At 36.6% G+C, this 25314-nt stretch overlaps 1 protein-coding gene across 6 annotated transcripts in view; it reads left to right on the top strand.

The window, feature by feature from the left end:
• Positions 1-25314, top strand: part of LCLAT1 (lysocardiolipin acyltransferase 1) — a 188114-nt gene that overhangs the window by 54145 nt on the left and 108655 nt on the right. For 4 of the 6 annotated variants that reach the window (XM_004418173.3, XM_087436961.1, XM_004418176.3 and 1 more), the window contains 2 exons: positions 12892-13060; positions 23219-23417. In XM_004418173.3, coding sequence (XP_004418230.1) covers positions 12896-13060; positions 23219-23417 — 364 coding nt within the window. In that variant the 5' untranslated portion in view covers positions 12892-12895. Of the gene's footprint in view, positions 1-12891; positions 13061-14031; positions 14129-23218; positions 23418-25314 lie in introns of those variants that run through there. The other 2 variants (XM_087436962.1, XM_014781343.2) reach the window with 2 other exon arrangements.

Below are 25314 nucleotides of genomic sequence, written 5' to 3'. Positions count from 1 at the left end.
CTTTCTGTCTCAATAGCTTTGCCTATTCTGGACATTTCATATAATGAAATCATGCAATATGTGGATTTTTGTGACTGGCTTCTTTGACTTAATGTAATGTGTTTGAAGTTCTTGAAGTTCATCTATGTTGTAGCATGCGTCAAGTACTTCATTTCTTTTTTTGTTGAATGATATCCATTGATGACTATACTACTTTTGTTTATCCATTTATCAAATGATGGACATTTGGGTTGTTTCCACTTTTTGACTATTATGCATTGTGCTGCTATGAACATTCATGTATATGTTTTTATGTGGATATATATTTTTTCATTTCACTTAAGAATCTGTATCTAGGAGTGGAATTGCTGGGTTATATGGTACTTTATATTTAACATTTTGAGGACTATAATAAGTAATTTGAACAAGGAAGGTAGGCTCTGGAATAACCAGTAAGAGATATAATAGGGTTGTACTAACCAGTTTTTCTGAAATGGTTTTATATAGTAATGTTTCACTTAGTGTGGGTGTATGTGGTTTTAACTTTTACATTTTAAAGGAAACCTTGTGTAATAACAGGAAATTGTTGAAATATAGTGAGTGTGCTTGCCATTTATGTGGGAAAAAATTGGTGACATTTTCATTTAAAAAAATGTTAATAATTCATATTGTTTGAAGCAATTTAGAAGAAACAAAACCCAGTAGAAATCCTGAGACTTTGGAAAAACTTTCTCATGACTAACCAATCAGTGTACAGTGTGCACCATAATAATGCCAAGAGGTCGGCCTGTTTGTCTTTCCATTTCACCCTGGCTTGACTGAGTACTATCCTTCCCCCAGGCCCAGGCCTTGTATGCATCCTAATTCCTTCTGAATGTTGTAGTTGATTGCTTTAGCCATCTATGATCCCTTTTGAATGGAAAGAAGGCTGAGCTGGTAACTGGAGATGGGGGGTCTTAGCCTAGCTCTGTCACCACTGGCTGTGCCGCTTAGAGCACAAGTCAGGTCCCTCAACTTTTCTGCTCCCCATTTCCTTCATTAGTGTAATGAGAGAATCATCTGTGAATCCAAAAGATGTTTAAAACTTAGTGGTCTTAATTCTATCTCTAGACGTAGTTCATCTATGTTGTAGCATGCGTCAAGTACTTCAAGTACTTCATTTCTTTTTGTGTTGAATGATATCCACTGATGACTATACTACTTTTGTTTATCCATTTATCAGATGACGGACATTTTAGAAAATATAGCTTGACCTCATTCTTTCCAGCTGCTGCGTAGTGTTTCATAATGTTGAATGTACCACAGTTTAGCTCTACCGCCATTGATGGACATTATGTTTCTGATTGTTTTTTTGTTTGAGACAATGCTGCAGTGAAATGTCTTTGTACTTGCAGTTGAGAATTCTCTAGGGTAGATACTGAGAAGGAATTCATGATGGTGGGCATATTCAAAATTAAAATAGCTACTTATCAGTTTGCCCTCTGAAGTTTATATTCCCTTCAGCTGTGAAGGCAGAGACACTAACAAATGATTTTTAGAATATCAAAGGCAAAACTTAGACATTTTTGCCCATCTGTGAGAAAAAAATGGTGTTTTGTTTTAACTTGAGTTTTCCTGAAAATTGTGAGGTTGAACATTTCTTTATGTTTATTGATCATTTGTATTTTCTTCCTATAAACTGCATATATCAAATTGGATTACTTATAAAGTATCTAATTTAAATTAATTATGTATATGACTTTTTTGTAAATATTCTTGAAATACACAAATAGAAAAGTGCATAAATCACAGATATACAGCTCAATGAATTTTCGTAAAGTGAATATACCGTGTGTAACCAGCACCCAAATCAAGAAACAGAGCATTACCAAAACCCTTGAAGCCCCCCAGTACCCCTTCCAGTCACTACCCCTGCTCCACACCTCCCAGGGTAACCATTGTCCGTTTTTTTTTTTTTAATGAATGTTTATTTTATTTTATTTTTTTTTATAATTTTATTTATTTATTTTTTTCCCCCCAAAGCCCCAGTAGATAGTTGTATGTCATAGCTGCAGATCCTTCTAGTCGCTGTATGTGGGATGCGGCCTCAGCATGGCCGTAGAAGCGGTGCGTCAGTGCACGCCCGGGATCCGAACCCCGGGCCGCCAGCAGCGGAGCACAAGCACTTAACCGCTAAGCCACAGGGCCGGCCCCCATTGTCTTTATTTCTAACATTATATGTTAGTTTCTCTGTTTTTCAACTTAAGGTAAATAGAATCATACTTTCCACTGCTTTCTAGGTATTAACTTTTGAATACATTTTAAGTAAAAGAATTGCATCAGGGTTTAGAGAACTATGACTATTTATACAGATAATCTTTGGCTAAACTTCAAGAGATAACTAATAGGAGATAAGTTGTGTCATTTTATGTAACCCTAGATGTCCTTATATAGTTCTAAGAGCTCTGGGAGTGGACTCCTCCCCCAGAGAGTTAATGGACTTGTTTACTGAAATCCAGTTGATTGTTGGAAGTTCTTGCTTCATTTTGGGTAGATCTGAGGTTTGACCCTATTCTGCTTTTTAAGTGTCCTGTGGTGTTTTATTAGAATTGGTAAACAGTGGTTTTATTTTGCTAAGTGCTCTCTAACTAGAATGCCTGTTTACCTTGTACCTTCTTTTTGTATCTGGGAAAGTATTCTCTTGTGCTGCTTCACGAAGAATGAAACCATGTAGTTTGTCCCTTTTCTGTTATTGTCCCTGTCATTTTCCCAAACAGGTAAAGGTGCCAGAGCAAACCTTATACATTATTCTTTCAGCTTCCCCTGCCTGCCTACGAATGCTTAATTGATACGGAAATGTGTTTTAAATTCTGTCTTTTTTGGCTTATTTTTGTTGTTTCTTTTCGTGATTTGCTTATTAAAGGAGTACATGTTTTTGTCTTCAGAATATCTTGAACACAAATTCTTTTTTTTTTTTTTTTCTGTTAAAGTACTTCATTCTTTTTTTTTAAATTTTTTGTTTATTGCAGTAACATTGGTTTATAACATTGTAAAAATTTCAGGTGTACATCATTGTACTTCTATTTCTGCATAGATTACATCATGTTCACCACCAAAATACTAATTACAACCCATCACCACACACATGTACCCAATTATCCCTTTCACCCTCCTCCCTCCCCCCTTCCCCTCTGGTAACCACCCATCCAATCTCTGTCCCTATGTGTTTGTTTATTGTTGTTATTATCTACTACTTAATGAAGGAAATCATGCGGTATTTGACCTTCTCCCTCTGACTTATTTCACTTTGCATTATACCCTCAATGTCCATCCATGATGTCACAAATGGCTGGATTTCATCGTTTCTTATGGCTGAGTAGTATTCCATTGTGTATATATACCACAGCTTCTTTATCCATTCGTCCCTTGATGGGCACTTAGGTTGCTTCCAAGTCTTGGCTATTGTGAATAACGCTGCAATGAACACAGGGGTGCATGTACCTTTACAAATTGGTGTTTTCAATTGAACACAAATTCTTAAATTAAAATTTCTTGTGATTTCCTGACACTATGCTTTAGTAGAGACTTGGGTTTTTTTTTTTTCAATTAATTAGTAAAATAAGTAAAGATGAAGAAGGTCACTACAAGTGACATTCTTTTAAATTTATTTTTAATTACTAGTTTGCTTTCTAAAAGAATTTAAAATGATTTATAATAAAAGACATATGTGATAATGCCAATAAGAATAAAAATAGAAGATTGTAAGAGGAGAAAGAGATAATAATAACCGTAATCTTTGCTTCTAGAATTGAATGTTAAATTTAGCCATGAGCCCCTGTCTTTCAAGACTTGAAAGGAAAACAAATAAGGTTCTCATTGGGGAATAAAAAAGTGTATCATTTCAGCAGGTGAGACAGATGTGTTTATGTGAACTAAATGCTGAAAAATGCGGAAATGTTTATCAGAATCGTCATGCAAATTAATATGCATCCAGGGATTTTAAAATGTATTCGTGGATTTAAAAGAAATTAATCAGCTCATAAATATTTCACTTATGTTTGTGAAAAAACTAAATCAGTATGATTGTGTCTGGGTGTGAAATATTCATCTAGCTTATAAGAGTAGTACATAAAGAACATTTGCCTTAAATTAATTAAATAATAAACACAGTTAAATTCTTTTAGACTGTAGAATAATTTCAATAATCAGGCTATGATTGTTTTAGCTATCTCTTAAAACATTTTTATTTTCATCGCTAAGTGATCATTTTGCAATAATGACTGTTCTTATATATCATGTACGTGCAATAATTGACATTAGTGTTCATGCATTCATTTTATATATTTGATTTTGTCATTTGAATGAAAATCAACATGTTGCTTATTTATTTTGGAGTAATCTTGGAAAAATTATGAACTGTCACATGTATTTGTGTCTACTGATTCCCTGGGATTGCTTTTTCTGGCAAAGTATTTGATTAGGGATTGTAACAAAGAGAGATAATCCAAACCTGGATTAATTAATGTGTTCTTAAAATTTTATAATTAAATTTTTTTTTCTTTTGCTGAGGAAGATTCACTCTGAGCTGACATCTGTTGCCAATCTTCCTCTTTTTGCTTGAGTAAGATTTGCCTTCAGCTAACATCCATGCCAGTCTTCCTCCACTTTGCTTATGGGTAGCTGCCATGGTATGGCCACTGCTGAGTGGTGTAGGTCCGTGCCCCGGAACAGAAGCCGGGCCGCTGAAGCGGAGCATGCCGAACTTAACCACTAGGCCATGGGGTGGCCCCTAATTAAAATATTTCTACTTGTAAAATAGTGCATGTTTATTGTTTATAAAATTAGAATGATATAAAAGTACATGAATTTAAAAGTGAAAGCTCTGTTCCCTTCCTGTTTCCACCAAGGATGATAATCTATAAAAACATTTTTGTTGTTGTTGCTAATGTACTGTATAATTAGAAGAGTGTATAGTATATGGTGTCTGTGCAGACTGGCAAAAATAGCTGTTGATAGAATATTCTAAAAGTATTGTTGGTGAACATATAAGCAGCCACAATCTTTAGGAAGTAGAATATTGCCAGTACCTGAGAAGCCTCCTATGTCTCCCCACCATGCCATCTATTATCATTTTGTTAGTCATTATTTTACTTTAGAATTTTACCTATGTATGTATCCCTAAACAATATATTTATAATTTTTTTTGAAAACTTGACAAGTAAACATAATCTAACGCTACCACCATTAGATGAAGGCTCCTGGAGGTACAGAGTCTCTGTGTAACAGACCGACCTCATCTCCCCAGAGGGTTGACCAGATCCTTTTTTGGGGAAGGTAGCAGGCAAGTTCATGCATAAATGAGTCTTGAAAAACTACAATTCAGGGCTCACCACATTCAGGGCATCTGGCAGCACTCTGTAGGTGTTGGTTGTCTAGTAGGAATGTATTTTCTCCTAAATTCACCATGCCCTTCCACCATCTCTCAGGAGTAGGTCAAAGCAGAGTATTTGTGATACGTAAACTGAGTGTCATCAGCTGATCTGGCAGCCAGGTATGGAAGGGAGAGCAGGAATTTTATCAGCACATATTCAAGAAGCCAAGTACGGATTAGAATCTGTGGCAGGTTCTCCTGGGCGTTCTGTTCTCGGCTCAAAAAGGTGGTTTGTTTGGCAGCAAGGATTTTGGTGATGCAGCTTTCAAAGAGTTTCTCTTGAGTCACCCTATCCCAATTTGGACTGGATGCCTTCTCTGTCTTGTCCATGACTGTCATCCTGGGATCTCCCTTAATGATCATCTTGGAGATTCCTTTGACCTCTCAAATAAGTTGGATCTCTTGTTTCCTATATATTTCAGGGCTCCCTCAGTCTTTGTTTACTCCTTTGTTTTGGCAGAGCCATTTTCCAATAGCTTCTTGTTAAAAGATTGTATGGGAGGTAACTTTGAGACCTCGTAGGTATAATAGTGTTATTCTACTATCGTTATGCTTGATTGATAGAGTGCCTGGATGGAATAATTTTCTTGAGAATTGTGTGGGTGTTCTGTTTTCATCTTGCTTTTGGTATTGCTGCTGAGAAGTCCAAAAGCCCATCTAATTTTTGATCCTTTATATGACCTGTTTTTATCCTCTAGAAGTTTTGTAGAATGCCCCTTGTCTCCTTTGTTCTGAAAGTTACAGTGATATGCCATGGTGAACATGTGTTTTCATTATCCCAGCTTTCAGTAGGCTCTGTTAATGTGGAGTGTCATGTTCTTCAGTTCTGGGAAATTTTCTTGAATTGTTTTGTTGCTGATTTCCTCCCCTCCAATGATTTTCGTGTGAGACGTCCTGTCTTGGTCCTCTAATATTCTTTCTACTTTCATCTCTTTATCTTCTGCTTGACTTTTTAGGGGATTTCCTCAGCTTTATTTTCTAACTCTTCTGTTGAGTTTTTAATTTTTGCTAAACATTTGCTATGTTTTAAACTTCAATTGCTCTTTTATTCTCTGAATGTTTCCCTTCTTTGTTTTATTTAAATTTTTTCCCAAGAGAACATGTTCTTCTTGTTTACTGGATGTAGTATTTCTTGTGTTTCTGAAAATGTTAAAGATAGTTTTCTTCTCCCTAAATAGTTTGTTTCCTTCAAGTATACTTCTCTCTGTTTCAGTCTCTAATGTCATGTTAAAGTCTTTGCTGAGATATCTCATTATCTTTTCACAATAAAAAATAGGGGACTTAAAGAGCTAATTAGAAGCTTGCATGTCGGTGAGGCTTATATGAACTTTGGGCTTCACTGTAGGGTGATTTAGGTGGACTGTTTATTAGGGAACCCCCAGTGTTTCTATATTTTCATCTTTCCTCATCGTCTGGTCAGTTCCCCAGAGAAGTGTGCTCCAGTAGTCTGCCTAGAGTTGTGCTATTCAAATACAGTAGCCACTAGCCACATGTGGCTATTTAAATTTAAATACAATTAAATTAATAATTCGGTTCCTCAGTTGAACTAGCCACTTTTCAAGTGCTCAAAAGCCACATGTAGCTGTTTGCTACCATATTGGACAGCACAGCTATTGAACATTTCCATCATTGCAGAAAGTTTTATTGGAGAGCACTGGACTAGGACTAAAATCTTGTTTCCAGCTGTCTGAGAGCCCACTGAAGAAAGACTGTCTGGAGTCTCAGCATTCAGGATTCAGTATGTGTATGGTCACTTAATCCCACTGTTCTTGGAGTAATAACTGTGCCCTCATCTGTATATCCGCTAGTCTAGAAACCTTGTTTAACCTTTCTAGAGAAGACAATGGCTTAAACAATATGCTTAACTCTTTATGTTACTTTTATTACTCATTATTTACTTTTTGCCTTTAAATCTTTTACTGGTCCCAGTTCTGAACTTTCCACTGCATTTTCTGGAAATGCCCCTGGTTATAGGTTCTTTTTTTTTTTTTTTTTTTTTTTTTATTTAAAGATTTTATTTATTCAGTTTTTCCCCCCAAAGCCCCAGTAGATAGTTGTATGTCATAGGTTCACATCCTTCTAGTTGCTGTACGTGGGACTCGGCCTCGCGTTGGACAGAGAAGTGGTGCCTCGGGGCGCTCCCGGGATCCGAACCCGGGCGGCCAGCATCAGAGTGCGCGCACTTAACCGCTAAGCCACGGAGCCGGCCCTGGTTATAGGTTCTTTATCTCATCTCAGTATAAACATTGTTAGGGACTTGTCATTAAGAAACCAAGTCCCTCATTTCTTCCCCTGTAAATACCACTGATATAATTAATACCTTACTTTTGAGGCTTTTGTTTGGATTGGATGAGAATGTTTGTAAAGTGCCTGTTTTAGGACACACTTGACATTATCAAGGTATATAGCAAAGTCCTTCTAAAACCACAAATTTACAAATCCACTATGGCATATCACTTCCCTGACTAAGTGCATATGAGGTAAGTGGAACAGGATAAAGGCCCATTGAGATTAGGATACTGGACAGTTGGCCAGATTATTACTATCTAAATGATTTTTTTTTTTTTGTGAGGAAGACCAGCCCTGAGCTACAATCCAACGCCAATCCTCCTCTTTTTTGCTGAGGAAGACTGGCCCTGGGCTAACATCCGTGCCCATCTGCCTCTACTTTTTATATGGGATGCTGCCACAGCATGGCTTGCTAAGCGGTGCGTCAGTGCGCGCCCGGGATCCGAGCCAGCGAACCCCGGGCTGCCGCAGCAGAGTGTGCACACTTAACCGCTTGTGCCACCGGGCCGGCCCCTAACTGATTTGTTTTTTTAACACCAGCCTTTCAATATTCCAATTTCAACTTTGAGTTTCAGCAAAATTAGAGATTACTTACATGTCGTGGATCTTGGGTTGGTTCATGAATAGTTGCATCTGTAGGTGTTAAATGTGTAAATACCAAGGGCCTTCTGTAAAGTGCCTGGCAAATATCAGGGGCTCAAAAGGTAGGCCTTTGAGAGAATTTTTCTCAACTTCCTCACCTTTAAGCATCCAGGTTAAGTGATGTGGTCATGATCCTGAGGCTGTTGAGGGGTGGAGCTGGATCAGATGCTCCTGGCTCATAGACTTCTCTGATACTAGCATCTATCAACGCTGGCTGGGATTTTTGCCAACAACTCCCATGCACTGTCTGTTTTAAAGGGAAGAGCTCTTTCCTGTTAAGGCTTTTAATAAAACCAATTGGTGTACTAATTGAGTCCATGCTTATATACACCGTATCACTTTTTATCCTAAAACATGTCATATGCCTTAGGTTTTTTCCTACCTGGTGTGACATGCTAAAGGTGATATTCTTGGCTATACTGGCCTGGGTGTGTGTACTTTGTCCCTAGGACCTGTGCCCTTGTGACTTCTTGCAGCTCCCCAATAATGCCTAATGAGTTGTAGTTCCCTGCTTAAGCCATGCTATTTCAAGATTTCTGTGACTCTGCATGTTTTGTTTTACTGCCTGGAAAAAACTGTCCCCTCCCCTAGTCTCTCATAGTCTAAGGGTCTAAAGCCTTCTTTAATCTTGAGCAGAGTTCATCTTGCCTTACTTTGATCTACCCATATCATTTGTTGCATACTTCTGTCATAGCATTTATCACACTGAACTGCAATAATTTCTCAGCACACTTAGCTTCCCTATTAGACTACGAGGGCAACGCTAGTTAACATTTGAATTGTTATGTGAGCAAAATAAGGAGATTTTATGAAGTACAGTATCTTTCCTTCCTGAACAAGGAACTATAGGTATCCTTAATGGATTCCATTAATCCTTGTCGGGGAGTTTCTGCTCACGTTGTCATACTCTAGGAATAATATATGCAACTGAGCAAGAAGTCCAAGGCGGGCTGTGTTTTGGTTCCTGTATTCTCTTTTGCCTTTGTTTGGTATTGCAGTCATTTGAATCACACATGGTTAGACAGCATGGGCAAGCATCAGAATCAGAATCACATTATGAGCTAGGAAGTTAGTGGGGTAAGAGATCTTATTAACTCATTGAAGGGAAAGTGGTATTATGGGAAAAAATTCTTGAGTTATGCTGAAGTAGCCATAGCTTTTCCAGTTTAGTTCATTATCTCTGTATCCATTAAAAATGGGTATGCCTGTCTTGTTAATTATAGCCATTCTGACGGGCGTGAGGTGATATCTCATTGTAGTTTTGATTTGCATTTCCCTGATAGTTAGTGATTTTGAACATCTTTTCATGTGTCTGTTGGCCATCTGTATATCTTCTTTGGAGAAATGTCAGGAAACAACATGTGTTGGAGAGGATGTGGAGAGAAGGGAACTCTCATACACTGCTGGTGGGAATGCAAACTGGTGCAGCCACTATGGAAAACAGTATGGAGATTTCTCAAAAAATCAAGGATAGAACTACCATATGATCCAGCTATTCCACTGTTGAGTATTTATCCAAAGAACTTGAAAACACCAATTTGCAAAGGTACATGCACCCCTGTGTTCATTGCAGCGTTATTCACAATAGCCAAGACTTGGAAGCAACCTAAGTGCCCATCAAGGGACGAATGGGTAAAGAAGCTGTGGTATATATACACAATGGAATACTACTCAGCCATAAGAAACGATGAAATCCAGCCATTTGTGACAACATGGATGGACATTGAGGGTATAATGCAAAGTGAAATAAGTCAGAGGGAGAAGGTCAAATACCGTATGATTTCCTTCATTAAGTAGTAGATAATAACAACAATAAACAAACACATAGGGACAGAGATTGGATGGGTGGTTACCAGAGGGGAAGGGGGGAGGGAGGAGGGTGAAAGGGATAATTGGGTACATGTGTGTGGTGATGGGTTGTAATTAGTATTTTGGTGGTGAACATGATGTAATCTATGCAGAAATAGAAGTACAATGATGTACACCTGAAATTTTTACAATGTTATAAACCAATGTTACTGCAATAAACAAAAAATTAAAAAAAAAATGGGTATGCCATTTTTAAACTGTGATTATTTCGTTTCTAAGTGGGTTTTTTGAGAATGCTATCAGTATTATAAAAGAATATACAAAAATACTAAATTGCAGTGTTTGTGATTACTTTTCAGTGATGTGGCCTTTATTTTTTATTTTAAAGGATATTAAAAGATTAGATGTTTAATTTACTGTATTTAACCAGACTTTCCTTCAGCAGAAGCTAGCAACCCCTGTCTTCGGCCCTCCCCAAGTTTTTATGTGCTATACAATATGTTAGGTACTAGGGAGTATTATGGTAAGAAAGACATTAGGTTTCTTCACTTAGTTCCTGTGAACTTCTGAAATTCGGAATAAGTTTTGCATGAGGTATTAAAAATTTAGTTTAGAATTGTGACATCTTTATTTCATAGACCAATTCTTTTAAAGTGTGTATGTGTGTTTAATTACAAAAGTAATACATTTTTAAAAAAGAAGCATAGTGTAGCATTTTAGGCTGAGTGTGGACCCTGACACCAAATTACCTGGATTCAAATCCCAGCTCTGCCATTTACTAGCTGTTTAATCTTGAGTGTGTTATTTAACCACTTTGTGCCTCAATATCCTTATATATAAAATGTGGGGTAATGAAAATACCTACATCATGGGAGTATTGGGAGTGTTAAACAAGTTCACACATGTGAAATATATAAAACAATGCCTGGCATATTCTAAAAGCTTGATATATTTTAGATATTATTACAGTTGAAATAATCCAGAAATGTAGAATTCCCCAAAATTATAAGAGCATAGTGAATATTCTGTCAGATTTTATCTCACATAGCATAATCTTTTAAATTTATTTTTTAACCTACGTACAGTAAAAATCACTTTTTTATGTACACTGTGTGAGTTTCAACAAATGCATTATCTTGTAACCATCACTGCAATCAGGAAACAGAACAATTTCCTCAGCCCCTAAAAATTCCCCTGTGCTGCCCTTTTGTAGTTAACCCTCTTCCACCCCTAAACTTTGGCAACCACTGATCTGTTTCCTCCTCCTATTGTTTTGCCTTTTCTAGAATGTCATATAAATAAAACCATACAGTGAAAAAGAAATCATACCTTTTGAGTCTGGCTTCCTTTACTCAGCGTAATGCAATTGAGATTAACTCAAGACATTGCATGTATCAGTAGTTTGTCTTAATTGCTGAGTACTGTTCTGTTCTGTGGATACAGTACAGTTTGTTTATCCATTCACCTCCTGACTGACATTTGTGTTGTTTCCAGTTTTTGGCAATTACAGATAATGCTGTTATAAACAATTGTGTACAGGTTTTTGTGTCAACATAAGTTTTCATTTGTCCTGGATATTCAGTAGTGGGATTGCTGGGTTATAGGGTAAGTGTACATTTAACATTTTAAGAAACTGCCAAACCGTTTTCCAGAGTGGCCACACCATTTTGCGTTTTCCCTGAGCTCACCTCTTTTGCCAATCTTCCTCTTTTTGCTGAGGAAGATTGGTTCTGAGCTAACATCCATGCCCATCTTCCTCTATTTTGTATGTGGGACACTGCCACAGCATGGCTCGATGAGCGGTGTGTAGGTACGCACCCGGGATCCGAACCCACAAACCCCAGGCTGCCAAAGTGGAGTGCGCAAACTCAACTACTACGCCACCGGGCCGGCCCCTCCAACAGTTTATTTTAAAACACTGTTTATGTTCTTCTGGTTATGAGGACCCCCAAAGTAATCCTTTGGCAAATAGTTTAGGAAAGTGAGTGAGGAGTCTGACTTCTAATTAACCTTTCAGCTCATAAAGAGCCAGTTTAAGACCAATTGACCAAAGATATTACTTTCAGATTCCAATGTAAAAAATTAACATTTCTAGATTTTTAAAAAAATTTTTAGTGCACTCTGTAAAATTACCATCACTTTTAAGCATAATTACCCTGAGGAAGCTGTTAGTCTGTTAAGTCTAAAAAAAATTCTGGAATATTTTAAGATTTTGTGTTGGATAACATCCTGGAAAAGAAAATGTACAGTTTTATGTTAATACTAATAACTGGATAAAAAACAAAGGCTTCTTATCCTAGAGAGCTTTTTGTTAGGGGATCAGACAATTACTCTGTTGAGAGTATCAATTTCTGTTTATTTATTTTTACCCCCCAAAGCCCCAGTAGATAATTGTACATCATAGCTGCACATCCTTCTAGTTGCTGTATGTGGGATGCGGCCTCAGCATGGCCGGAGAAGCAGTGCGTCGGTGCGTGTCCGGGATCCGAACCTGGGCCGCCAGCAGCGGAGCGCGCACACTTAACCGCTAAGCCACGGGGCCGGCCCGAGAGTATCAATTTCTAATGTACTGACAACTTGTTAGACCTGAAGGACATGTAAGAGAGTCACCTTTATGGTATTCAAGCTCTTATATCCTTTGTCAGAGCCTTTTCTGTGGCCCTATAATTAAAGAATATTTTATGCATCATTTTGAAATTGTATTTGGGCAGGGCAGTTAAATGTATAGTAACAAAATATATCCATTTTTTTATATCTTTCAGAATCATGGTGTCATGGAAAGGGATTTACTTTATACTCACACTGTTTTGGGGAAGCTTTTTTGGAAGCATTTTCATGCTGGGTCCCTTTTTACCTTTGATGTTTATAAACCCATCTTGGTATCGCTGGATCAACAACCGCCTTGTGGCAACCTGGCTCACACTTCCTGTGGTAAGTTACACGCCAGAGAAGGAGACTGTCTGTACCAAAGTAGCCCAACCTATGGATTTTTGTTTTGTTAGGCAGATTTAGTCAAATGTTAGAAGAAACATTTAAGTCCTTCCTATTATGTAAGCAGCACATTAGAATTTAAAGAGGGAAATATAGAAACTAGAGAGAAATAAAAATAATTCATGTCCTTGAAGTAAAATATCTAATTAAGAGCCAGCCATATTCCAAAGTTGGGTTTCTTCCATATTCTTCATAAATTTTCTTTTTCATTTTCTTTCAGTGAGGTATGATATGCATATAGTAAAATGCAGAAATCTTAGACAGATAGAAGAATTTTTACATCATTAATTTTATTTTGTATTTTCATTTATTTTACAAAACAATGACAAAAAATAAGATTCAGATGAGAAACTTCTCTTAAACTTGTGACAATGATGTGATTGATTTAATTCTTCCCCATAACCATAGAATTTAGGAATAAAGTAATTTCCTATCTGTGGGCTAGGTTAACAACATTTGTAAGTTAGATGTGCATACAAAATGAGTAGGAGATTCTTGGAAGAGCCAGGTATTCTCTGTAAGGTCAGTGCATATTGCTCTGAGCACATCTCTCTGATCCTGAGCTGACAACTTCCTGCAGGATTCCAGTCCAGACTCCTCCCTTGTCTAGGACTGAAGGGGCTTCAGTCCTTCACTGTTGCTGCTAATCAGCAGTGCCTTCTCAAAAAAATGGACTGATGTGCGTGCAGCTGCCTTTACCTTGAATAGGCTGTATTTCCCGAGAGTGTTCTGTTCCTTCTTTTTTCTGAGCAACACCCAGAACTTAATGTTACTGGGTTTATTGACCTGTTATGGTGGAGGTGATGAGTATAATACCTGAAAAGGAAACTGAGAAGGGAATCCTCTTCCTTCAGTTGCTGAAGGATTTCTTCACCTCTTTCTTTTGAATTGAGTTGTCTATTTCCCCTCAGGTGGATTGCCATTGTTATTTGTAGAGAGGAAAGTATCCTGCTAATGCTATAACACCTTCAGGTGGAGGTTGATTGGGAAATATTTCCAGAAACAGTGGTGAGTGTACCTATCTTGATGGAGTAGATGTTTCTTAAACCTTCTGTAAATTGGATGTTAATAAATCATTTATAGTGCACCCTTTTTTTCATATTTTAAAAAGGAATCCTGTGATGAATAATTTTACAAATTGTGTTCATCTTGTTTACAAGGTTAATTTGTTTTTAAATTTTTATTCAGATGTCTGTTTTATGAAACATGATCCTATTAGACTAAAAGTAGTCCCTACTTCTCTCTGTCCCTCCACCCTCTTCCCTTCCCTTTTTCTTTTCTCTGTTTGCACTTAAAGCTGTCTGGACTACAGGCACAAAGAAAGTGATTGTAGCATACTAATAGATAATAAATAACTGTGATATGGTTGCATATTTAATTCAGATATAAGGAGAAGAACGTGAAGGTTTCATTGAAGAATCAAAGTAAAATCCCAAGGGTAATGATGATCATAGCAGTTAAGCACTAAAGTGGCAGCTACTGTGCTAAGTGATTTAGGAGAATGGCTTCATTTCAGGTGCTACTATTATCCCCATTTTACAGAAGAGGAAATAGAAACTTTGAGAAATTAATTTGCTCAAGATCATGTGCATAAGCAAATTATTTAAGCACGGCTGAGATGAAACCCAGATTGTCTGTTGCTCTTAGAGCCTTAGGTGATAGGAAAACCTTCAAGGATTGGTCCCCAGTGTTAAGAAGTTCACTCATGATTGGTTCCAAAGAAGATTTGGAGTTGTTTCAAGCCAAGGAATGCCTGACAGGAGAAAAAACATATCTGAGAAACTGGTAGCTAGTAATAAAATCAGTCTCAGTAGTGTACTGATTCCCTCACAGTGGAAGACGAAAGTTGGCAAGAAACAGTCATAGAAAGCCTTCTCTTTTGCTCGAAAAGCCAAAGACATAGGTTGCTTAGATACCTGGAACAAGGTACATATTAAATATTTGTTGGATGAGTGGACAAACATAAAGAAGTTTCAAGGTAAAATGGTCCAAACTTTGGTATCAGAGTTATGCTGGCTTCGTAAAATTAGTTGTGCAGTGTTCCCTCCTCTCCTGTTTTTTGAAAGAAAATTTTATATATATGTAAATAAAAAATAAAAAATATATAAATATATATATATTTTTAGTCACAGCTTAGGGCTTATATAATATATCCTTAGTGTATCACAGTCCACTTAGAGTTAATATTTACTACCTCATATAAAATGTAAGACCCTTGTAACAGTGTGGTGTGTTTAGTCTCACATCATTTGTGCTGTTGTTGTCATATTACATCTACTTAGGTAATAAACTTCATAATACAGTGTTATGATTTTTTGCTTTGAATGGTCATATGTCTTTTAAAGAAATGAGAAGAAGAAAAATATAGTCTTAGATTTATCTAAATATTTTCCATTTATAGTGCTCTTTATTCTTGCTGTGTATTAGAGTTTCCATCTAATGTCATTTTCCTTCAGCCTGAAGAACTTAAGCTCTTCTTGTAGGGAGGTCTCCTGTAGATAAATTCTGTTTTCATTTGTTGACACAAATAATCCATAATCAATCTATAAATCAAAATTGGGGTGAGTTTATTATGAGCCAGGCCTGAGGACTATAGCGTCTGGGCTTCCTTCTCCAAGGAAGGAAGGGCACCAAAGAAGTGGGGTGTACAGAGTGGTTATATACTGTAGTGTTGCTGACTATAAAATTTCTGGAATGACATTTTTTTTTCTTTCTATACTTTAAAGTTCTACTGTCTTATGGTCTCTATTGTTTTTGATGAAAAGCCATCGTACATATTGTTGCTTCTCATCATGCAACGTGTCATTTTTCTATGGCTGCTTTCAAGATTTCTCTTTATCTTTGTTTCTTAGCAGTTTGGTTATGATATGCCTGGGTTTAGTTTTCTTTATATTTATTTTGCTGTGTTGCATTGGGCTTCTTAGATCTATAGCTTTGTTTTTTCCAAATTAGGAAATTCTGGGCCATTATTTCTTCATATATTTTTTTCTGCCACATTTGGTCTCTTCTTGCCTCTTGGGACTACAATTATATATATGTCAGATTGCTTATATTGTTAGACAGGTCACCAAGTTCACTGACCCTTTTTCTTGCCGTCTCTAATCTGCTGTTTTGTTTATACAGTGGATTTCTATTTAAAATATTGCACTTTTAAGTTCTAGAATTTATATTGGGTTCTTTTATTGGTTTCATTTCTTTCTTGAGATTCCTCATCTATTTATTATTATGACAGTATTTTCCTTTATTATGACAGTATTTTCCTTTAAGTCAGCTGGGTGGTAAGTCTAGTACTATTTACTCTGTCAGGGATGGAAGCAGCAGTTACCCTCCTTACCCTTTTTTTTTCCCCTGTAGGATGTACTTTGCATTGAATATTTGTACAATTCCTACCTTATTGGTATGGATCCTCCTTATTCTTTTAGGCAAAATTTCTTTTTCTTTTCTTAATGGAAGGATGTTTTGTTTTGTAACTTGTGTTCATTGCAAAAGTAGTCAGCAGGATCCCTGAACATTCATCGAGCAACTGTATTTATTGAGTGTCCACCATGTGCCAAGCGTTTTGCTAGGATGTAATGATGAACAGGATCCATATGACCTCTGTCTTTGTGGAGATAATAGTCTTCTACCTACACTATCTTCCCTAGTTTTAGATTTACACAGCTTGACTGATTTTTTTCTTTCTTTCATTTAACTCAAAGACTACTTCCTTTTGTTAGATGACAAAACTTGACTTCTCAGGCGGTGACTTTTTAGAGTTAGATTTTTGTTGTTTTTGGTGAGGAAGATCAGCCCTGAGCTAACATCTGATGCCAATCCTCCTCTTTTTGCTGAGGAAGATTGGCCCTGGGCTAACATCTGTGCCCATCTTCCTCCACTTTATATGGGACGCCGCCACAGCATGGCTTGACAAGCACTGCGTCGGTGCGTGCCCGGGATCCAACTTGCGAACCCCGGGCTGCTGAAGCGGAACGTGTGCACTTAACCACTGTGCCTCTGGGCTGGTCCCCTAGAGTTAGATTTTTAAATTAGCTTTAAAGTTGTGAAGTCCACTGTTTCATTGCAGCCCTCAAATATACCATTTAATATAAAATAATCATTTTGTGGTGTTGCTTAACTGCTATCACTTGCTTATTTACAAAATGAGTATTTCTTCATAAAATATCATATTTATATTAAATTAAAAAAACGTATTGTTCAGTTCACATAACATTAACCATCTCAAGTAGATACTTCTAAAAAGTCATCCAGAAACTGTCTAAATGTTAAATAATTCCATTTATAGTCATTTTAAAACCAGAGACATTTCATTTTAAAAAGTTTCAACTTTTTTCAAGTCATTTACATGACTCTTTTTGAGTTTTTATTCGTCATCTGTAAAGTAAGGAAATTGAAGTAGACGATCTTTTGAGATTCATTCCAGATTAAGCATTTTATATCTGATTCTAAAGCAAACATTTAGAGGTAAATGATTTTTTGGTAATAGTCATCTATTGCTACTATACTTCATTTTCTTTAATGTCGTCAATTTTCCATAGTACGTAATCTTTTGATTTTGAATCATATGTTATTGGCTGAACCTCTCTACCAAAACCTTAAGAGTTTTGAGAATTTTCTTGTAGTTACTACCTTGGTAGAAATCATTGTAATTGTAATGCTTTCCAGTGTCCAATCAATCAAATTTTTTTGGAGAGACAGTGTAAGCAGAGTGCATTACAGGCATTGGAGACAGACAGTTGGTTTCACGATTGGCCTTACCACTTTCTAGTCGTTTGAACTTGGCTAAGCTACTTAGCCTCTCTAACTTTCTCTTTCCTCATCTGTAAAAAAGGGGATTCTAATACTGCCTACCTACCCCGGAGTTATTATGATGACTAAATGAGATCATAAATATAGCCTTTGTAAAGTATGGAGTAAATGTTTGCCACTGTATTACTTTTAGGGGGCAGGCTAAAGTGCACTTATCAAAGAAAATTCAAAATATAGTGGCTTGAATAAGGTAGAGCTTTATTTATCCTCAGGTCCAGGTTGGCAGGGTAGCTATGCTCCCTGGTATCATTCAAGGACTCAGATTCCTTGCATTCAACCTGGCATAATATCCTCTTCTGTATGGTCAAGACTGATCACTACCACTTCTTTGTCCCACTATACAGGAAGCGGGGAGGGGAGGAAGTCCAGAGCAAGCATTTTTTAGACCAGTGAATTACAAGATGCACATAATGTCTTTTGCTCATCCCATTGGTGAAAACAGCTAAAAGCTGTAATGGGATCTGGGAAATGTAGTCTTTCTTTTCCGGGCAGCCCTGTACATGATTAAAATGTATTACTCTGGAAGAAATGCTGGATTTTACTGGACACAATACTGGACAAATTCTGCCATAGCTGCTTCTACTGCTGCTACTACTAGTACCGTTACTGTTACAGCAGAATTACATCATGTATCTATTAACCTTATACATCTTCAACTGCATGCACTAGGATGGGTGAGGGAAGAGTAGAGAGAGATGAATTTTTTAAATGTAGGGTTCCCCTCTACCCCCCCACTTCATGTGAGATGCAATGGGAAATGTAAGTGGTCCTATGCTGAGTAAGATTCTTGTGTCTAAAACAACACACAAACCAATCAGTTCATCTGATGGTCAGCTGGAGAAATCTGGTCTAACATTCAGATAAAACTGGCTGAGCAGGACTTACTGATAGATAGTGTGCTGGTCTCTTGTGAGACACCTTCCTCTGAGATTTTCAAGGTAACTTCAGCTCTTCCTGACTTTTGCCTTATTACCTGACTTGAACACTTAACACATAGGCGAGATTCAGTGACCACTATAGTTTTAAATTGGTATATATTTGAGAAAACTTCATATTCCCCAGCTGTTTAACTCACTGCTGTGCTCACTAGTAACAGCATATCAGGCAGAGAGTCTTTCAGTTAAGAGATTTATTGACGTCAAATCCCTTAAAGCAAAGTTACAGAAAATTGATGTTCTGATTTTGAGATAGTGAGCATCTCTGTTTAAAGAAATGAGGAAACCTTGTCATGGTGTATTTTATGACCTTATTTCAAACTTTTACAAGGTGTTAAAGGAGTTTTTATTTTGAAGCAAATATTAGAATAGGTCATTTTTTATTCAGAGGGAATTTAGTCTTTTCCCTCCTATAGGTATACTTTATTTTAAGCAATCTCAAACAGTTAAACATCATTTTTAAGTAAAAATAAATTAGGGTAAATGCGCTTAGACTAATTATTGTTCAGAGAAACAATCACAAAATGATCTTCTCTTTTGTAAGCTTCTCCTGTGCATTAAAATGATTTCATTGGCAAGATTTTTCTTGTCTTACTATTTTTTTTGTTTTGCTTTGTTTTGTTTTTGGTGAGGAAGATTGGCCCTGAGCTAACATCTGTTGCTAATCGTCCTCGTTTTGCTGAAGAAGATTGGCCCAGAGCTAACATCCGTGCTCATCCTCCTCTATTTTGTGTATGGGACACTGCCACAGCATGGCGTGATGAGTGGTGCGTAGATCCACACCCAGGATCCGAACCTGCGAACCCTGGGCCGCTGAAGCAGAGTGGGCAAACTTAATCACTACCCCACTGGCCTGGCCCCTTGTCTTACTATATTTAAGGAGCACATTTTCTGTGCTAAATGAAGTACTCCAGTAAAATCTTTTAGAATCTTAGAGTTAGATGAGACTTAGAGGTGATCTAGTTTAACCTACCTGAGTGTGTAAGAATTCCTTCTAGCACAGTCTATGGAGTGACCATTCAGTCTCTCTTGCGTTTCTATAATGGGGAGTGCATTTCTTTGTTCATTTCATTTTTGAATGGTTCTGTTTAGTATAATACTGTCAGGGTCAAACTTGGCATGTGACCAGAGCTGTTTTTGCTTCTCAAAATTCTGAGTCTTTCTAACAGTGCAGTTGTTAGCTAATTACCTGGGATTATGAAAATTACTTGGAGTTTTGTCCTTTCACCATAAATGAAGACTTAGGAATTTAGAGGTCCTTTTCTAACTCCCCACCTAGGAGGTAAGTTTATTCCACAGCCTGCTGATTCCATTCTAGTCCTAGAACAAAGCAGGTATTCAATGAACACAGATTAATAATTTCTGTCTAGACTGCTGCTCTTAAGAAAGGGGGTGCTCATTGTTTGATGAATGACTTGGGATTGCAAGGCCTTAAATAGCTAAGGATTTGAGGAGCCAGGCCTAAGCTGAGTCTGAAAAGCTAAAGCAGACTTGCAGATGAGGAATGTCATAGAGTTGTTCTTACCCTTGACTGAATAAAGATCCATTGAAATTGTAAATGAGAGCTTGGGGCATGATGGCAAAACTGATTCTCTCTGATCATGAGGGGAACCTCTCATCTTTGTGTTTTCAGATACTGTGGAACGCTTGGAGGTAGTAAATAGTGGTAAATAAAAGATCCTCAGAAATTGCCTCCATATTTCTAATTCTGGGAGAAATTTTTGTCCAATTAGGTAAAGTCATGAGAATTGTGGCTCTTAGTTCAATATAACAAATAAAGCATTATAAAATTTTATAAGATTAGTTTCTTACTACTGAAATGGTTTCCTGCTATACTAGAAATAGAACAAATATGAGAAATATTTTTTTACAGTTGTTAATCTAGATTGAGTTCTAGAGTTCTTTATAGGCATTACAACTCTATCTCTGTGTAGCGTTTTGTTATTATGACTTTGTGGGAGCTGTAAATAACATTGACTAGATATGTCTTGTCTCGCGTTAAAAATGATTAATGTGAGCTTGAGATCTAGGCTGCCCAAAAGGTTGTCTATAACTTTCAGGCACATTCTGATAGAGTGCTGGATGGCAAGGGAGAGAATGCCGTATGATATGCTCCTGGACAAACAGGCTGGGATTTTTTCTTTTGACATTTTCCATGATGAAAAGCAAAAGCTTGTTTTGGAATCCATAGGAAACATGTATTAGAAATTGCACGTAAAATGTTAGAGTTGAGGTTTCAGGTTATAAGTTTAAGATTTTTAACTCTTTTCTATAATACAACATACAATTAACAATCAACTTCCTCTTTCTACCAGTTAAGGGAAGGGCATCCTGCATTTCAGTTTTTTGGAAATACTGAAAAGTATATCATGTTTGGAAAGCAGAGTGGAGCTAATCCAAATTAACCTTGGATGGCAACTTCACACACAGCCTCTGGGCCAAGACTTATGGTTCGGTGATTCATTTTCATGGTTGACGGCCCTTTATGCTTACAGGTAGCAAAGGAGATATTTCTTGCAGTGGGTCCAAGCCTAAAGAACTCTGCCATGATCCTCTCCTTCATGAAATCTTCCACATAGGGACTTAACTACCCGGAGATTTTGGAGTGGGAGGTTATAATTGAGTGGTTATGGACCCTTATGAAAATCTGATGAAAACTGCTGGCATTCTGCCTAACAAAGTACCTCTGTACATATTCACATATCTTTGTACACAATTTCAAGGGAGGTTCATGTTTATGGTCCTCTTGAAGGCTTTCTTTTCTAGGGCTTGATAGACGCCAGGTTACATACCCATTCCCTAAAGTGAATCTCAGCCCTGGGAAAGTAACTCAATGAGGACCTGAGGGCTATCTGTAGCTACGTTAGCCCAAAGGATCTTGTTTTACTTTGTTAAGATGGTTAACACTCTGACTCTGTAAGACTTTGGATGTATAACATTTCTAACTTCTTTTTTCTTTAGCTAATATTCTTTTTAACTCCTATTTATTCTTATGTTTTTGAAGTCCTGTTGTTCTTTTTTATCATATTCTTTAAAAAAAAAAGCTTTTTGTGTGAAATATAACAAGCATACTGAAAATAAAGCCTAAATGCACACTTTAATGAATAATTTTAAAGTGTAACTATCAACCATATCAAGAAATAGAACATTGCCAGCACTCCAGCAAGCTACCCAGCTTCCCAGTCACAACACCCTTCTGTTTGGTAGAAGTAGCTGCTAACTTGACTTGTAAGATAGTTATTTCCTTGCTGTTCTTTATAATTTTACTACCTATATATTTACCCCTAAAATATCTTACTGTTTGTTTTAGAAAGTTTTATATATGGATACTTATTGTGTCTACTCTTTTTTATTTGTTTTGCTTCTATCAGCATTATGCTTGTGTGTTATCCATGTTGCTGTAGATACCTGCAGTTCATTTATTTTCGTTGTTGTATTATAGTCCATTGTATGACTGTACCACAGTTTGTTTATTTGATATACTTTGATCAAGGTTTTGTGATATTGCCAAAGGAACTTTTGATTTTCTTATCTTTTATCTGCCTTGGACCAGTTTTCTCTTAATAGTGAAGTCAAGTATTAACTAGTAAATTTGTTACATGTAAATTATTTGAAAATTTAAATAGGGATTGAAATAAGTAATCAAGTTTTCTCATTATCTGTTATTGTTCTTTCAAGAACTGTAGTCTGTAATATACTTCTCCTCTAGATATTTCATAAATATTATATGACTGGCCATTAGAAAAGTTAATTAAACAACTTCAGCAAGTGTTTGAGCATCTTCTATAAGCTAGACTTTGTTGTAGGTGCTAGGGCTGCAGCACTTTAGTAAACATATAGTTATTTTATTCTTTATGTATTGTTAAAATACACAGATATGTGTATTTGATTAAAAAAAGATCATACTACAGAAAGGTATAAAATGAAAAGTTTGACTTTCTGTTCCCTCAGCCCTATACTCAGTGTTAAATTTCTTCACTATCCTTCTATAAAAAAATGTAATAATCTTACATATCTATAGCCTTAAAAAATTATACAGTGGAATTTTGTAAGCCTTTTACACTTTTTTCTTTTTATCTTAATAATCTATCTTGAAGGTTTCAATGAAAGTTAGCATTTTTAAATTAGGACACTGCCAGAAACTTAAATTAGTGAAACTAAAAATAGAAACAGTGCCTTCATATTCTCAGTCTTCCAGATTAACTTATTTTTCCTGATTTATTATAGAAGCAAGATCATGGGAAACACTATGCTTTTGATTTATTAAAAATCAGATTTATTTTTAGGACATGATAAAATTTACCTAAGGGAAATCATAGCTTTAAATTGTTATATATCTATATTGTTTTTTCCTTAGGCATTGCTGGAGACCATGTTTGGTGTGAAAGTGATTATAACAGGTGATGCATTTGTTCCTGGAGAAAGAAGTGTCATTATCATGAATCATCGGACAAGAATGGACTGGATGTTCCTGTGGAATTGTCTGATGAGATATAGCTACCTCAGATTGGAGAAAATTTGCCTCAAAGCCAGTCTCAAAAGTGTTCCTGGATTTGGTAGGTTATTCACCAATTATTTTAAGTTGTTCGTTCATTTTATATGTGATGTACCCAGCATAAAACTACAGAATAATTTACTAAAACTCCACTTCAGTAGAAAAACATTCTCATTTTTCCTCACTAGCATAAAAACAATCACCAGGTTTTTTTCTTAGTGGATCATAACAGATTATTTTAATCTTTTTTTTTGAAACATCTTACATTGAAAGAGAGAATAAACTATTCTCAAGAAAGTAGATATGGTTCCAGAAGGATGAACACTTTGAAGGACATGAATTAATAGTTTAGTAACTTTTTATTGCATGTGATGCTTGTGGTAATTTAGACCAGAATCTGGTCTGTGCTGATGAGGTACTTGAGCTGAACTGATTTATTTGTATTCATCTAAAAAATATTAATTGAATACCTATTGGTCCAAGCATTACACTAGGCGCTGGTATTTTCTGAACTTTCCTAATCTCTACTGTTTTTTTTTTTAAAGTCTTTTCACTGTGCTTGTTATATACTATAATATTAACATTCCTAGAAATGCTTACGTTCCTAGGTTAGGAATGCAACACATTCACTGTGTGGTGGTGAAGTAGGGATATTTCAGCATTGCATGTTAAAAACTTAATTGTCCCCCACCCCTTAATGTGAACTAGGGGTGGAGAACAGACTAAAAATATATTCAAATTAGTTATTCACATATGGGTATATGAAGCACTACTGTACTCCCTGACAGCCTCATCCATTACCTATACGCCTGTGGTTTCCTATATAACATTTCTTATTTGAATTCTTTGCCCTCTAAACCATGCCCCTATCCGTGTACTGAAACGTTCAGGATTTGTGAGGGCAGAGGGCAGACAGTGTGGTCAGGATAGACTAGTAAGGAGGTTTGTGGTGGGGTTACTGAGTGTGTTTGTGTTTTAGTTGTCTTCGTGTTTATAGTTTTGTCTTTATCTTTGCTGCTTTTCCAGTATTATGGTCTTAGGATAGTCAGATTTCTTACATGGCAGCTGACTTCCCCTAGAGCAAACATACCCACAGAACCAGCACGAAGTTGCAAGGCATTTTATGACTTAGCCTCGTAATTCATATAATGTCACATCCACAGTACATTATTGGTGGAAGCAGTCACTTCCTCAGAGATTCTAGGGGACGGAGGGCGCTTAGACCTCATCTCTTGATGGGAGAAATGTCAAAGATCTTATTAGCCTTTTAAAAACTGCCATATCCCCAAAAAGACTGATCAAGCAGAAAAAGAGAAGGCACATATTACTAGTAGCGAAAATGATAATATTGTGTTTATCATTCCTGATTCTACATAAACTATGGTAACAGAATATGGAGAACAATATTATATGAATGAGTTTGAAAATGTGTATGAAATCAACAAATTACATACAGAAATATACAACTGACAAAATCTGACAAGGATGAGAAACATGAAAAACTAAAACATTAGTCCTGTGTCTAATGAAGAGATTGAATCCATAACTAAAAGCCTTCTTACAAAGGTTTTTGGAGGACAGTGGCAGCTGCCTGATTTTCATCACCCTAAAAAAAAAAATCATCAGATCAACGAGGAGAGGGAGTAAAATCATATATCATGCATCACTTCAGTATGACTAGAAGACAAAGAATACCATAACTTTCTACTTGTCTTAAGTAGAGAAATAAATTCCAAAAGAGTTCTTTCCACCCTCCTACCATTGCAAACCTGTCAGTGCTAAGACTTGGGAGAGAAGGCTTAAGAGTAGAGGGGTGTGGACAAGTTAGAAGCAGCACAAAGAAAAGCATGCCCAGAAAGAGAAAGTCTAATACTAAATGCCAAAAAACTGAACACAGGTCAGGACATAGTAGTTCACAGCACAAGATACAGGGACGCGATTAGAAAGACAGTGGGACC

The sequence above is a fragment of the Ceratotherium simum genome, chromosome 11 (assembly GCF_057802395.1).
Source record: "Ceratotherium simum simum isolate JZ-2026a chromosome 11, ASM5780239v1, whole genome shotgun sequence".
Taxonomy (NCBI): domain Eukaryota; kingdom Metazoa; phylum Chordata; class Mammalia; order Perissodactyla; family Rhinocerotidae; genus Ceratotherium; species Ceratotherium simum.
This window is presented reverse-complemented; position numbering and strand designations above follow the sequence as displayed.